The sequence below is a fragment of the Podarcis bocagei genome (genome assembly GCF_964188305.1).
Source record: "Podarcis bocagei genome assembly, chromosome: 4".
NCBI classification, from domain to species: domain Eukaryota; kingdom Metazoa; phylum Chordata; class Lepidosauria; order Squamata; family Lacertidae; genus Podarcis; species Podarcis bocagei.
Genome location: NC_138128.1, coordinates 100,111,016 through 100,127,109, shown reverse-complemented (window position 1 = coordinate 100,127,109; position 16,094 = coordinate 100,111,016). Strand labels below are relative to the sequence as shown.

At 45.6% G+C, this 16,094-nt stretch overlaps 1 protein-coding gene across 12 annotated transcripts in view; it reads left to right on the top strand.

The window, feature by feature from the left end:
* The window catches only part of PHF21B (PHD finger protein 21B), a 188,451-nt gene that overhangs the window by 105,148 nt on the left and 67,209 nt on the right, over positions 1–16,094 (top strand). For 8 of the 12 annotated variants that reach the window (XR_014007554.1, XR_014007555.1, XM_081191692.1 and 5 more), the window contains exon 3: positions 14,441–14,761. The exons of 3 other annotated variants lie outside the window; for them this stretch is intronic. Coding sequence is in view for 7 of the 9 variants with exons in the window: in XM_081191692.1 (XP_081047818.1) it covers positions 14,441–14,761 (321 nt within the window). In the remaining 2 variants the exon portion in view is untranslated. Of the gene's footprint in view, positions 1–14,440; positions 14,762–15,473; positions 15,496–16,094 lie in introns of those variants that run through there. One more of the 12 variants, XM_081191700.1, reaches the window with a different exon arrangement.

Genomic DNA, 16,094 nt, shown 5'->3' with positions numbered 1-16,094 from the left:
CAGCTCTTTGATGAGTGCATTGCCAGTGAGCAATGCAGGGGGAAATGCTAATTTTTTTTAACCCAGCAAGCTGTCTAATGGCTTCAGAAATTAAAGGATAATTGCACATGAGTGAATTTCTGTTTTTACAAGTCCACTGTTACCATTTGGAAAGTATTTGCATTTTTCTAAACACACACACACACACACACACACACACACACACACCACTTCATGTCAAGTTGTTAATTCTTTGTTATTGTTTTCGTCTGGAAAAAAGAGACAAGTTTCACTCTTTAGCCTTGAACACATTTATTTGGAAACTAGTTTGGGGGATTTCAAGAACTGTACTTTCCTATAAGGACAAGTTCACCTGCGTGTCCCCATCAAAGAGCTGTAGCTCAGCAGTTGAGCTTCTGTCTCACACGCAGAAGGTCCCAGGTTCAATCCCCAGGTGAGAGAGCCATACCTGAAACCCTGGAGAGCAACTGCTAGTGTAGTCTGTGCTGAATTCGATGGGCCAATGGGCTCACTCACTTTGAGGCAGCTTCCTATGTTCCTATGATTTTTCATCCCTTCATTAGTCAGTAGAGATGGGTGAATCTGTCAGTTTTGGTTTCTCTGTGTGCCTCATTTTTCCAATCTTCAATTCTCCACATTTCCACTTCAGATGCATTTTTAAAAGTATGCATAAGAGTTAACCAGTATTTTATTGCAAATTTCTCCTACGTATACATTTTTGTATGCAGTTTGATCTAATAAACAGATTCTTGTGATGTATTTTTCACCAATAGCTGGTTTCATGCACACATTACACCAGTATATGCATTTCTGCACATACTGCTTTACTAGAGAATGTTGTTTGGAGATTTAGAAGGAAGATGGTTGTTTCCAATCAGGCATAAGGAGAGTAGTATTTCTCTGTCTCCCTGCCTTCTTCTTGAGTGCTGGATTTTTGTTTGCTAAGGAGTAGGGGTGGGAGGAGTTTGCTTGGATTTGAGCTACTTTTCTCCTTTGCAGAAATAAAATTAATGCACAGCACACAACCTAGATCCCCCTCTGCTGTGCTGATTGGATCCCCATGCCGATTAAATATTTCACACCGATTAGAGGAAGCTGAAAGCACTCAGCTGGTAATTCAGCATATACATGACTTGTACAAGAACCAACTTTTGGGCTTAAGTCAAACACCCCAGTTTCTGGCAGTTTGGATTAGAAGGCGTCATCTGCATTAAAATCCTTCAGCCCCGTTCCCGTAAAGCCTAATTAACAGAGGCACATAAGGGGAGGGGAAAAGAATACATTGCATTGCAAATGTAACCCTAAGAAGTATCTTCTGAAAACAAAAATCATCAAGAACAAAAATGACTATTTTAGTTCTTTCTTTAATTAGGATCTCCTCCAGGACCCTTCTGGAGCAACGCTTTTTCTAAGATGCCTTATCCTCACCCTGCCATCATCTAGTCTTGCCAGCTGAAGGCCGAGAGAGAGTAAGAGTGAGAGAGAGTGTTACTCCCACTTTGTTTCGGTAGGGCTTTCTGAGTAAACATGCATAGGATCAGGTCCAGTAACTTTTATTTCTGTTTTCACTAGTTCTTGATATTTGCCAAGGTTTCTCTTTTCTCAGTAAACTGGAGGTAAAATATGTATTAATAATCATGCTGTTACCTTCTATGGTCCACTCCATATCCTTTGGTATTGCAGCTAATAATAATAATAATAATAATAATAATAATAATAATAATAATAATAATTTATTATTTATACCCCGCCCATCTGGCTGGGTTTCCCCAGCCACTCTGGGCGGCTTCCAACTGAATATTAAAAACAGTACAGCTTCAAACATTAAAAACTTCCCTAAAGAGGGCTGCCTTCAGATGCAATTTAGTGGTAGGAGGGTGGGGCTTGGTGGAATTTCTCTCTAACAGTGCAGTCCTAATGTGTTTGAAAAGGCTTAAGTGCCCCTTGCTTTGTAGAACACTGAGCCAAGAGGGTGGCTTCCTCCTTCATCTGCACTAGTATGCTGAAGTGGGCTCTCTGGAACCCTTGTTAAAATTGCACCATCACATTTAACAGAAGGTTCAGTTAATTCTGTGCCTCTGATAGTGCCTATTGTCAGTTTGCAACATGCTCTTTCTCCCTTACTGTCCCTTCTCCTGATCCCTTGCCACCCTTCCTGCCAAATTATGTGTGTCAGGCTAAGGATGACTTAAGGTTCAGTAGAACAAGGTCCATTTTTACCCACCTCAGAGCAAATAAATGCCTTTGCCTCCTGCTTTTTTTAATATCCGCATTTAAAAACAAAACATACATTGTTTCATTGGGCCAAACTTCCACCGCTTTGAAGCAGAAGCAGGGCATGAAAGCACAAGCCATATTCTGTCTTTGTCCCCAGCTTCTAACATCCAGAAGTGCTTCTGAACATGGAGAATCCTATTAACTATTTTTGATAACAGCAGCTTATACATACACCATTCATAATTGGTCAAATTGTCTCTTAAAGCTATTTAAACTAGTGGTCATCACTGTATCTTCTGGCACCGAGTTCCATAGAGACCAATCTCTGTCTCATACCACAATTAAATACCAAAATGGGCCTATTCTGGAACAGACCAGGATAGTTTCCGTTTGAAAGTATACATCTGTTTCTGTTTGTGGGTGTTTTTGAGAGATACACCCATGGAGTGAAAGAAGGAAATACAACTGATTGACGGGCCCTTCCCCATGCTTCCAGTCTTGTGTGAAGGGGAAAGCACCATGTTGACTAATCCTGTCTTGATTACGGAGAAGTGGGGCTTCTAAACCCTATTGGCAAAGAGGCCACTCTTGTCTGGTTTAAGAAAAAATGGAAAAACTTTTTTTTAAGATTTATTTTCTCAAAGCCTAAGAAAAACATGTTGGAAGGGGTCCTAAGGATCATTTAGTCCAGTCCCCTGGAATGCAGAAATCTCAACCATACATGACAGGTATCCACCCAAGTGTGGCAGGAAGGTAAATGGCGTTTCCATGCGCTCTGGTTTCCGTCACGGTGTACCATTGTGCCAGAAGCCACATGACCCAGAAAGCTGTTTGCAGACAAATGCCGGTTCCCTCAGCCTGAAAGCGAGATGAGCATTGCACCCCATAGTCGCCTTTGACTGAATTTAACAATCCAGGGGTCCTTTAGCTTTTTTATGATTTTACTGAGAAATTATAGAGGAATCATTTTTAAATTAACAAAGCTAATTGTCAATGTATATAAAGAAGATTATAAGGAGAAAGGAGAAGGCAACAAATTACTCACGGAAACTTCCATATCAAATCCAAATGTAAATCTAGCTCTTGATAGCATCCATCTGTCTCAAGAAACATTGGAGTGCACTTCCGGAGGTGAATCCAAACCGCTACATTAGTTACCTCCCTGGGGCACAAGCCTGGGCAATATGTGTGGAGGTCCTAGACTGCCCAGACAAGAAGACCCTCTTCTGAGCCTCCCTATTGAGGTCCAAAGGAAAGCAGAGCAATATGTTTGGCACCAGCTTGGTTGCAGGAATTTCCACAGCGAGGCATGCAAGGATTTGTGTAGGGTTTACTCCTTAGCCTTTTCTTCTCCTGAAGATATCCCATGAGGCAACAGAAGTTCAGGGTCAGAGTTCCTAGATGGACTGCCTTCCCAGGTTGACAAGCCCCATCTGCCCCTCACTTCCCTCTACAACCGCCGCCTTGACCATTGGACCCACTATTGGTCTTGTCCACTCAATCCACTGGAGCCTATCTTTGCAAGCAGGCTAAGTCCCTAACTCAGTGAGGGTTTGAGACCCACCAGCTACCCTCAATTGGTTTAGCTGCCCAGTAGAAACCGTTTCCCAGGGTGTGGCCTCTGTCACATGCTGACAGCTTCTAGGAGTCACAGGTGAGAGCTGAGTGCAGGGATGGGACCAAAGGTGGACAAACTACCCCAGAAAGAGTACAATGTGTCCCCCACCACAAGTATTACCCCTCCCCTAGCATCCCATACACCCTAATTAACTCCTTTTATCTGTTTTGAGTAGAGTCTTAGGTTTCAATTTGTGGTCAAAGTTCCTTATAGAAAAGATTGTCCCTGAGAGCGTTAGTCCCTTGTAGAGCATCTCTGGCCATTTGATTCACATAGGTCCAAAGAAGACAAAGGGAGTGAGATGGGGCCTCACATACCAAAGGAAAAACCTGCCTCCTTTTGTAGATAGTGTAATAAACCAATGGTGAAAATACTCAATATCAGGTGAAAATGGTCCAGGCAGTCAATCAGAAATTTACTTGCAGGATGGTCCCACCTTTCCAATGGATTTGAACTTCCATTACAAAACAGCAACTCAGTTCAGAACAGCTGGGCTACCATAAAAAGTGGGTTAAACTGGGTAAGAGGATTATTGCTGTCACACCAGGGTTCTCAGTAGGGGTCTAGATGCTCTAGCCCAGTGTTTTTCAACCTTTTTTGGGCAAAGGCACACTTGTTTCATGAAAAAAATCTCGAGGCACACCACCATTAGAAAATGTTTAAAAAATTAACTCTGTGCCTATATTGACTATATATAAAGTAACTCTCTTTAATAGGAATCAAATAAACACAAAGAAAGTGTTTTATAATTACTTTATTATGAAATAGTAAGTAAACAGAAATATGAAAAATTATAAAATACTTTATTCAGTGCGCAACCTGGGCCTGTTTGGCTGAACACAAAGCTGATATTCTGGCTGGAATCGAAGAAATACACACACGTAGCTCTTCGTCAACAGCTCTCAGTCTCTCTCTGTATTTAGTTTTTATAGCAAATGAAGGAAGAGTAAGCAGGCTGGGGTGGGTTAAGTAAGGGCTGAAAGTGCCTAGATAAAGTGGGGGAAGCTAGAGAGGAGGTACATTCTGACGTTTGAGGATAGACTAGGTTCTTTATGTGAATGATAGATGAGTTATTTGACAGATCGAACTGAGAGCAAGGTGTGGCTTGTGTAGCTGGTGTGGACATGAATGTTTGGGGTGCAAACCCCAGGCCGGCCAGGTCCGAGGGGGGGCAGGGAGAGACGGGCCTGCCTGCCTCTGCCTGCGCTGTGGTGTGTTTTGCCCCGACCAACGGACGGACCGACCTGCCAGCTGTCTCCGCAGTAGCAGCGCGGACTGGAGGTCCGTCATTCTCCCCGCCGGTGCCCGGGGAGGGGAGTGTGGGGCGGCCGCTGTGGAAGCGACGGCGTGCTCCTCCTCCTCCTCCTCCTCCACTTGCCGGGCTAGAGCCAGCCGGCTAGCGCTCACCCCTCCTTGCTCGAGCCGACCCCGCCGCCGGGGGCCTTCCCGTCCTCTCAGCGGCGCCGCCTCGCTTCCCTCGTCCGGGGGTTGGGAGGGGGCTGGGGGGGAGGAAGGGGGCGAGGGGGAGCAGCCGCCGCCGCTCCTGAGGAGATTCTGAGGCGGTGGCGGGCGACACGTGGCGGAAGAGGAGGGGTCCCGCCAGCCCCGCGTTTCTCTCTCTCTCTCCCTCACGGAAACCTTCCCCTCAGCTTCTGCCGCTTTTTCTCTTCTTTCCCTCTTCCTTTTTTTTTTTTTTTTTAAATGAAAAATCTTTCCTTTCTCTCTTTTCCAGCCCCCCCCCCCTCTTCACGGAATTTCACTGCACTCGGGCGCCGCGGCGCGCAGGCGCACTGCTCGCTCCTCTTTCCGCGCAGGCGCCTTCTCTCGCTCTTTTGCCTCCTTTTCTTTTTCTCTCGATGGTCCGCCTACAAAGGAGCGAGGGAGGCGCCCGCCATGTTTGGATTTGCATCCAGCAGGAGATACCGCCGCCGCCCCGCCTCTCGCCGCCCGACTCGCCCGCCTCCCTCCCATGGCACACCAGGCAACGTCTCGCGGCACACTAGTGTGCCGCGGAACACCGGTTGGGAAACACTGCTCTAGCCGACACTGTTGTTCTGATCAGAATTTAGGGATTCATCACAGGATGTAGTTGCAGAAATAGAACGTACTTGAATGTATAATGGTCATGTGGAGTCCCAATTTATACCAAACTGCTTTCATGTGGTCACCAGGTGCATGACAGTTCTGAGGATGAGGTGTGCACACTCATGTACATGCTGCAATATCATTTTTCCATAAAGAGGACCACTGGCCTACAAACAATGAATACACGTTGTGTACATGAATATATGATGACCATGTGGTTTTTTTATACGGGTAAATATTTGCCTGGCTCATAGAAGAATGAAGCTTGGGGGAAAAGATCACACTATAGCTGTCAAAGTCACTATTCATCTAAGTTCCAAACGCTGTAATGTTTTGAAAAGCAGGACTGAGAATACGTTTGTGGTTCATTTCCGTTGAAGGACAAAGATTGTTAAAATGTGTTTACTGTGAGTGGAGGGTAAATTAACAAAGGTCAAGACCCAGCCTGGTTGAAGAAATAACTATTTAGCTCTCTCAAAATGCTGAATTAATTTGAATGCTTCCATTCAAACATGATTGCTATTCATTTGTGAGCCTATCAAACTCTCCGAGTTTCACAGAATATTCTTCTCTAGACTAGAGTGTTATGTTCTGCAGAAATATATAAATGAAAAAGAATGGATGTTGCTGTGAAAAGGAATTGAAGGATTTTTATTTCTATTTTATTGCCTCAAAACCTTAGTGTCAGGGGAATATTGTTCTGGAAGGATTAATAGAACCAAGTGCATGTCCAGAGCATGTTGGAGTTGTAATATGGACAGTGATGGACAGTGAATTCTAAATCTCACTTAAACAGATCACTTCTCTCCACCCCCATCCCTGAGCCACGAAGGGATGCTGACAGCCTCACATCAATTTAAAGTCACCACCACAGGGAAGAAAACGAGTGTCAGAAAATAAAGTATTTACAGTGTGATCACACTCTTATTCAATGATTCCTATATAGACATGTGTGCACCGGTATCTGCATAATAGGATTCTGCTCAAATGAAGCTGTTTAGGAAGGATGACGATGTTGGAGTAGAAAACAGATGAAGCTGAATCTCTTTCAAAACATGAGATAAACATAAGCTCAAGCATGGGAAGGAAAATGCTGAGGGAAACTTGAGCATCAAATTATATCCCAAAATGTGGATATAGAACAGTATCGGAGAGCAGTTGGTAAAAACAAGTACTTGCAAATGATAATACAGGTTTGTTAATGTAAGTAATAAATGTGATACAAATTCCATCGTTGCTGTACCACAGTCTAGGACTCAGAGGACCCAACTAACAAGGCAATCCTAACAATATATTCTCAGAAGTCCTACTGAACTCAATGGGGCTTGCTCCTCAGTAAGTTGAGTTAGGACTATATCCTAAGTCATAGAGTAGGCCAATTTAAATAAATGGTTTTAAGTTACTTCAGGCCATTGATATCAAATTATCTACTCTGAGTATGACTGACATTGGACAGCACCCAAAGTCTTTTACAAATAAATTCTTTTCTTGTTGTCAAGAAGTCTAGTATATCTTTTTGTTGTATTTTTTCAGCCACAAAAAGCAGTGCTATAGATTACAACTATTTATGACCTGCAGGGACTGGCCGGGTTTAGACATACTTTTCTTAGTTTATTAAGCCATGGTATGTATGATCTTTGCATTGCCCCATACTTCCTGCATAATTAACCAATGTTTCCCATCACATGTGAACCAGAAAACAATGGATAGCGGGTTCAGAACAAACCAGCATCTTACATCAGCTTCAAACCATGGTTTATTAGGCCAAAATAATGAAATATGTGTCTATACCTCAACATGTGAAATTTGTATTCTCCATTTATGCAAAATACAGCTTATATATCCAGAGAGCTATGCAGACCCCTGTGTACAATCAAACTGTGGAGGTCAGAGTGGAGACCAACAGGCGCAATTTCCCTTTGTCTCTTTGCAAAACTCTTTTGAGTTTATTGGATAATTTTTTTAGCCTTTTTTGAGATGCCACCTAAATGCAAGGCATCGTCACCTTCCTCAGGTACTGACATACCAAAGAAGCAATGAGTGGTGCCCACACAGGCGGAGAAACTGGAAGTGCTGGATTGTTTACAAGAAGGTGTGATCATGTGTGCTGTGGCATGCAAGTATGGCAGGAATGAGTCCAGCAACCATGCCATCAAGATACCCGAGAAAGAAATCCAGGCAGCAGTGGTAGCGAGTGCACCTACAACTGCCAAGGTCACCAGCTATGTGTGGAACAAAGCTCTGGTGAAGACAGAGAAGGTGCTGACCCTGTAGCTAGAAGACATGAACTGCCAGCATGTCCCCACTGATGGCAACACCTTGCGCAAGAAGGTTCTCCATCTGTATGTGCACTTCAAGTCTGCTACTGAAGAGGGGGAGTGGGCCATGAAGGAGCTCTAAGCCAGCTCTGGTTGGTTGGTTCAATGAACTGCTTCAATGATTGCTTCAATCTAAAGAAGCTCCACATCACTGGTGAAGCTGTACCTGCAGACACAGAGGCTGGCGGAAGCAGACCCCTGTGAGCTGAAGAGGCTGCTGCAAGAGGGCTATTTTCCAGAGTGGGTCTTCAGAGCAGACAGAATGGGCCTGTTCTGGAAGAAGATGACTGAGAAGGCAGCCCCTGGATTTAAAGTTGCGAAGGATCAGGTGACTGTGCTGCTCTGTGGCAATGCGGTTGGGCACCTGATCAAGCCAGGCATGCTGTACAGGTTCAAAAACCACTGTGCCCTCAAAGGCAAGAACAAGAACCTGCTGCCTGTCTACAGACAGTCCAGCAAGAAGTCCTGGGTGATTGCTGAAAGCTTTCTGGACTGTCCACAATATTTCAGCTGGGAGGTGAAATGTTACCTGCTGGAGAAGCGGCTGGAGTTCAAAGTACTGCTGCTAGTGGTGGATAGTGCTCCTAGTCACCCACAGGGACTGTAATTTCCACACAAAGTTGCTCCCCCCCCCATACGTCTTCACTCATCCAGCAAGGGTAGCGCTGTGGTCTAAACCACCAAGCCTCTTGGGCTGGCTGATCGGAAGGTCGGCAGTATGAATCTGCATGATGGGGTGAGCTCCCGTTTCTCTGTCCCAGCTCCTGCCAACCTAGCAGTTCGAAAGCACACCAGTGCAAATAGATAAATAGGTGCCGCTGCAGCAGGAAGGTAAACAGTGTTTCCATGTGTTCTGGCTTCCGTCACGGTGTCCTGTTGTGCCAGAAGTTGTTTCGTCATGCTGGCCACATGACCTGTCTGTGGACAAATGCCGGCTCCCGTGGCCTGAAAGCAAGATGAGCGCTGTACCCCATAGTTGCCTTTGACTGGACTTAACCATCCAGGGGTCCTTTACCCCCCCCCTTTTTTAAACTCATCTAGCCTTTGAATCAAGGGGCAATTAACTGCTTCAAGGCTCATTACACCAGACTCACCTTTGCCTTGCAGATCAATGCCATGGATGCTAGGCCACATCTCAACCTTCTGGCATTCTGGAACCATGCTGGCCTGGTTGCAGGTTGGATTGGGCCCTGCTTCCTTCAGAACAGTAGATTTTCCTACAGGATTACATTTCTTTAGAGCCAGTCACAACAATTATCCTTCTGTACTTTGGTCATCAGAACCTCATTTGCGTAAACAGGGTATACAGTTCAGTGTGGACAGTAGGTGAGGTTGACAATTGACTATGTATTGCGCTTCCTCACTCCAAACGGATTTTCTATAAATGCACTACAAATTTTCATTTTCCTAATTTCACCATCTTGAGGCAGTATTCATGGAACCAGGCTTCTTTGATCCAATCTCACAACTTCAAAAAAGCCAGTCCATTGTTTAATAGCTGTGCAATATGGATATTTAACAAGCTGGGTCCTGATTATTCCCTGCTGAGGTTTCATTTTAGCTTGTTTTTCTTCTTCAAGTTGCCAAACCACCATTACTACTAGCAGAGACCTCTGAGATAGAGTGCCTTTTGCTTTTTGAAAGTACGTAAGCAGTAGCAAAGCTATTCGGCTGGAGAGGCATATATTGGCTCTGCTTTGTATAGTTTTAGATTTATGAACAGGACTCAGCCATGTAGAATACTGGAAATCACAAACAAGCAGCTGCTTTTCCAGCACATTGAAGTGTGTTTGCATGTGACTGGCATACATATTTCAAACTCCAGTTTGCCTGTGGCATCCTGCCGTGAAAATGAAAGTTGTGTTGCCACTGAAAGGCGCTGCTTCAAAAATGGGTGTATTGTGAGGACTGTTATGCAGTATGTGAGAAGCAGGGAGCTGCTTCCCAGCATTTATAGAATGTTTTTGATTGGCTCCTCTTTTATGACATTATGTTTTCAACTACAATGCCCAAAGCAAGCTTAAGAGATCCTTATTACTCATTGTTCCAAGAAGAGTCAGAGAACGTGTTCTGCTGACTGATTCCCAAAATGGAGATTTTCTCTCTTTTAAAAGGAGGATATTCTTTTTAATTAAATTTGGCAGAAATATAACATGGCAGATGTAGCTTTTGTTTGAGGATTTTTTCCACCTCTCATATCATAATCTTTGTTGTTTCTGCCAACACCCCTTTATCAGGCTCTCCATAGGGTATGAAGTCAAAAAGAAAGAAGTTCATTAAAGAGGAAAACCAAACTGTTTCTCCTGGCAGGAGAATCTAATTAAGAAAGATGTTCTGCTATGTTTGATCAATGCATTTTTTCATGGAACCTTTCAAGTCAGCCACTGTGGTGGCCTCAGGACTCTCATGTTCCAGTAGGTTTGCCAGCAGTCAGGGTTTGACCCAAAGTTTCAGGATTTCAGTCTGTTTAAAAAGGTTTCCCAGTGGAAAGGAGCACATCTAGGTCTCCCTTGTGGGCCTCCCTGATCTCCCCCACAAAAATATGCCTTACCTCCCGTGCCCATCACGAGTCACCACACACCTGCTTTCCTTTCTCTTAAAGTTACTTAACAGGGAGGTCTCCACTAGTAGAAAATGTATACAAAATCCCCACCACAACAGATTAAAAAGAATGGCAAAAACGCCAGTTGGCGTTCATGCAACGCCCTGTGTGGAAGCATCAAACAGTAGCAGCAATCTATGGTAGAACATTATGAGCCATGGTTGGCATTGCTTGTTTTGTGCCTAGAACACTGTTCAGGAATGTTATGGAGGTTTCGCCGTGAAACCTTCCTGTTGTTGCTGCTGTCATTGCCACTGCCACCAGGAAAGTTTGAATGGAAAAGCGAAGGAGGTGACTGTGTAGACATGGTGGGGTGGAATAGCCTGTTGTATGCCTGGGCCAAGTCCAGAATTCAGAGGTGGGTTTGGGTTCCACTTATAATGTACTCAGCTCAGGGGTCCAGAATTGGAAAGGACACATCTGAATCACCCCCGTTTTGAACTTCAACCACCAATACTAGTTTCTTTTTGTTTGTTCATTGGTTTTTATGTTGGAGACTACTAAAAATGCAAATGCTCTTCCTACAGTCATTCAGCCCAAGAACTCTGCTGCTCTTTCATAAATTTCCATAATGACCTAAAATATAGTGTTAAAAGTAAGTGCCTCATAAGTTTGTTTATTTATCTGTTTAGGCTATAGAACTAAGATTCCTTGCATGTATATTGTTAGAAAAACTCTCTTCTCCTTTGACTTTTCTTTGGCTTTATGTAGAATAAACATCGTAAACCATGATGTTAAGTAGAGCAGACCATGTACACATTTTTGTTTCTTGGTTTCATGGATTTGTGGATCAAGTTGTGCAATAAGCATTTGGGTCTAGTTCTCAATGGGCTATATTAGTTCAGACTACATGTGTGTGCTCACACGATGGAATGCTCACCCACACAAATACAATTGCCGGCAGGTAAAAAGCTCATCAACGAGAAGGTCTCCAGCTTACCTTCTCTCTGGCATGCTGTTCTTAAAATCTTCAAAAGCAGTTGCAGCTTTCCACTGTGTGAATCCCCACCTCCAGTCTGAAATGGTGTGCAGCCCAGACACATGTTTACCACACAGAATCACTGATGCCCATTTATGTTGAAAGACATAAATGCTTGAGTTAAGTCTTTATGAATAAAGGTTCCAGATACAGATTAATTGTGACTTTTTCTAAGCACCGCTATTCTGGCTAAACAGTCTTTGAGTCTGTGCTCCTTTCTCTTCATATGTTCTCCAACATTTCAGAGATGTAAACAGGGACATTTTTGCATACCAGTTGCATCACCCCTGCTCTCTCATTAAAAATTGCTGTCTGAATGCTGACCTCTCCACTCCACTCCGTACATTGTACATTGTTTTTTCATTTGTAATTAAAATGACTACCCCACACAAGTTTATGAGGGAAGGTGAGTTAAACTGAGTGTTTAGAATGCTTAATTCCAACATGGATCTGACAGTACACTAGAGAATTGTTTCATCTCAAACATATACAGCAGCATTTGCTGAATCCATAGGCTGTGCCCTGACTAAAATGGTTCCTGCAGAATTTGATTTGCTCATCATATCCACAGCATTTAAACACATCATGCATTTTTAAAGGTTCCTCATTAGCAGATCCTACTTGTAAGTCAGTTACAGTACATGATTTGGGATCAATTATAAGCAGCTCTAATGCTACTTTTGTGAGTCACTGTTCAAGAGCTTTTCTACCCTGAAAGGCAGCATAAATATAAATCTCTCCCCCCTTTTTTTTACTAAATATATTGAAAGAAATAAACAAAGGAATAGAACTATCACTCTAAAACTGAAATGTGATGGCAGTAGCATTAACATGTAGTGTCTTGCCTACCTAACATGGTCGTTATGAGGATAATATGGGGATAGATACCATGCACATATCTCCCCCCACTCACTTTGGGAGAGTATGATAGGAAGCGTATGAAATAATATGAACACAAGAAGTCTCTAAGCATCAGAGTACCAATATCTGTCTACTTATAAATGTGCAACTTACATAATTTCAGATTTCTGTAGTGGGCCCCCCTGAATGTACAGTGGACGCTTGGGTTGTGAATGTGATCTGTGTGGGAGGCACATTCGCAACCCGCAGTGCCGCATCTGCACACACGTGGGTTGTGATTCGGTGCTTCTGTGCATGTGCAAAGCGTGATCGCCCAAACCCGGAAGTAACCTGTTCCGGTGCTTCTGGGTTTTGGTGTGTCTGTAACCCCCCAAAAAGCAACCTGAAGCATTTGTAACCCATAGTATGACTGTACACTGGGATTTTTTAAAGGGAAAATATTCAAACAAACAATATTTTTTTTTTTTGCAAAACAAAATTCTTATAGCTGCTATACTTTTACAGTACAAAAATATTTAACTTTTTACTGTTCAGTTTTGTGTGCTATACTGTAATAAGCATGTTTAAAGGGGTTGTAAAACTGGAACTTCTGCAGGTGGAAGAAAGAAAGCCCACTAGTCAGAGTTGCACTAGATGACAAAATTAAGAAAACACAGACAAAGGGTCACAGACATTTTGGGAAGGAGGTGTGAAGGATCTACATCAGGAACAAGGGGCAGGGGAGGAATAAAAGATCTATTGCCCCCGCGGATCCTGCTGCCTGAGGCCCTGGGCTCAAGGCTGTGGTCAAAAGGGACTGAAGACCTGCAAGAGAGAATTCGAAAAGATCCCATGCTCCAAGCAGCAGAAATCTTTGCCAAAGAACTGGGGCGGGTAGAGGATACATGCGCTTCTTAACTTCTAAAAGCCTGTTATCCCGGAGCGCACAAATCTTGAGGCTGCCTGGCTCTATCCCATGCACACTTATTTGGGAGTAAGCCCCACAAAACTTAGTACGACTAGGAGGTAAATGTGAAAGGGCAGGCCTTGCGGGGCGCGCTATCCTGGGGAAGTTCTCTCGCGCAAGTCTCATTCCAATGAGCAGGAGCTGCACCGGAGCGCCCGTGCTCGGCTCCCGCGGGTTTCCAAGGGGCATGCGCAGAACTTCCCGGTCGGCCAAGCCGTGGCTTTTGTTTGGCTGCCTTCCCTCGGTCCCCCGGCTGGGGCTGCTGCTCGACGGGCTGGTTTTCCTCGAGTCCCGGCGGCCCCCCAATGTGTGCTGCTCAGGGGAGGAAGGCAGGGTCGGGATCGATAAACAATTAAGGCACGGGCGATCCGAGTCAAGTGATCCCAAGATGCTCCCTCGCTTAAGACTGTGTGTGCGAGGGAGGGAGGGAGAGAGAGAGAGACGCCCTGAATTAAACCCAGGTCCGCCGACCCCGACGGGGCTCGCCAGCGCCCTCCGCTCCCCCGACAGACGGGCCACTCCCAATGGGCCGCGCTGCCCCGCTCTGCTCTGCGCCAAAGGCGAGGCGGAGTTGGCCGCCCCAAAAGGAAGCCTGCCCGGCCCTCCGCCTGCAGCGCCGGGGGTCGCCGACAAGCAGGCGGGCTCCGGCAGCAGAAGCCCCCGCGGAGCCGAAGGCAGCGCCGCCGCCGCCCAGCTCGGGCTGCTCGGCGGGGAGGGCGGCGGGGTTCCCGTCCTGGGGCTGGGCGGGGGCGGGGAGAGGCGCTTTCCAAGGCGGGAAGCCTGAGCGCGTGTCGCCTTCTTTTCTCCCCTGCAGAAGCTGGCCGTGCGGAGCTGCTCGGCCGCGGTGCTGGTGGGCAGCGCAGCAGCAGAGAACGGCGGCGCCAGCGGCAGCACCAAACAGCTCCTCCAAGCGCCCGCCGGCGGAGGAGGAGGAGGAGGCGGCGGCGGCCCCAGCTCCGGCCCTCCGAGCGTGGCGCTCTCCGTGCTGCCGCCCAAGGGTCCCGTGGCCATGGTGACCGCACACCTGAACGGCGGCCTGGGCTGCGGCGCCCAGCAGAGCGCGCCCATCAACCTGCAGACCAAAGGGGGCTGCAGCGCCCGCCGAGCGCCCGCCGCGCCGGGATCCCAGAGCCAGGTGAGCGGGGGGAAGGAGGGCGGCGGGAGGGGGGGTGCTGGGCGGGGGATGCAACGGGAGTCCGAAAAGCTCCAGGTAGACGCACACCTGTGTCTGCTTTGGAAACCCACCTTGCTCGATAGTCCTGGAACTGTGAAACTTTGCTCACGGGCTGGAAGATCGTTGCCATCAGTCGCTAATCGATTTATGATGATTCAAGCAATAAAAATAACTCAGGTGTGGAAGTAAGGAGGTAGAGATGCTGGAGGAATTGACGGGGGTGGCCGCTCAGGTCCGCATTTGAGTACTCAGGGTTGTTTAAAAGGCTCCAGCACTCTGGGTCTCTGAGCATACACTGAATATCGCCATGCAATCTAGTGAATCGCTGGCCAGTCCGACCCAGTTTGGTCAAACTCGTGAGTTCAGCTTTCCAGAGTCTTGGGCAAGACACCCTTTCAATCCAGCTGCCCGAGATCTAACTGAACTGGAGACCCCTCAGCCTGCAGCTTTGTATGCAAAGTATGTGAGGTCTTGCTTCTTCCCAGCTGCAAAATGAAGCCCAACCTTTCCTTTGGTGAAGTGAAGCTGCGCCTCTCTTTGATGGTGTATGTGTGTTTCACTGGATGCAAGATTCAGTGACAGCGAGCACATGCAGAGTGCCTTTTGTCTCAGACGTTACAGACACGGGGTCATGTCAAGGGTGAAGAGAATAGAGGAGGAAGAGGCTGGAGCAATGAGGGAGCAGGAAGATTATGGTAAGAAGGAACCTTCAGGCGGACAGTGATGACAATGGGGTTTGGAGGCTCTAAAGAGCAGCAGGGAACAAAAGGTGGGGGCTACACACAGGGATGTCTGGAAACAGGAGAGCCTGCTTACAGAAAGAAGTAATGGGTAGTCAGTGATGTCGGTTTTCCAGAAAATTGTCCTATGGATAATTTGTATTGAAATATTTTCTGATGCCCTGGAGAGTGATCTAGTTTAGCATGTTTATTTAACTTGCAATTTAGTAAAGAAAGATGTGAAACTACCAGGCTTGCCAAGCATTTATTTGCACTGGCACCAATTCATTCCTACTAATGAACTCAAGAAATTGACACTCCTCCCCCCACCCCAATGTATTGATTATAGAGACCTTTCTAATAATGCTGTTGATTATTCAGAGTTGGGGCTTCTGCTGATTTTATTCATTTTGCTATGTTGTTTTTAATATTTCCTTTATTATAGAGAAGCAATTGATACATTTAAAAATATTTAAATATTTAATTGATTTAAATGTCAGTTTCTGATGGGTTTTCTATCTTTCAGAGGGGAGAATAATGTTCAGTGTAATTAGTGCTGTGTGTAGTGCTGCTTT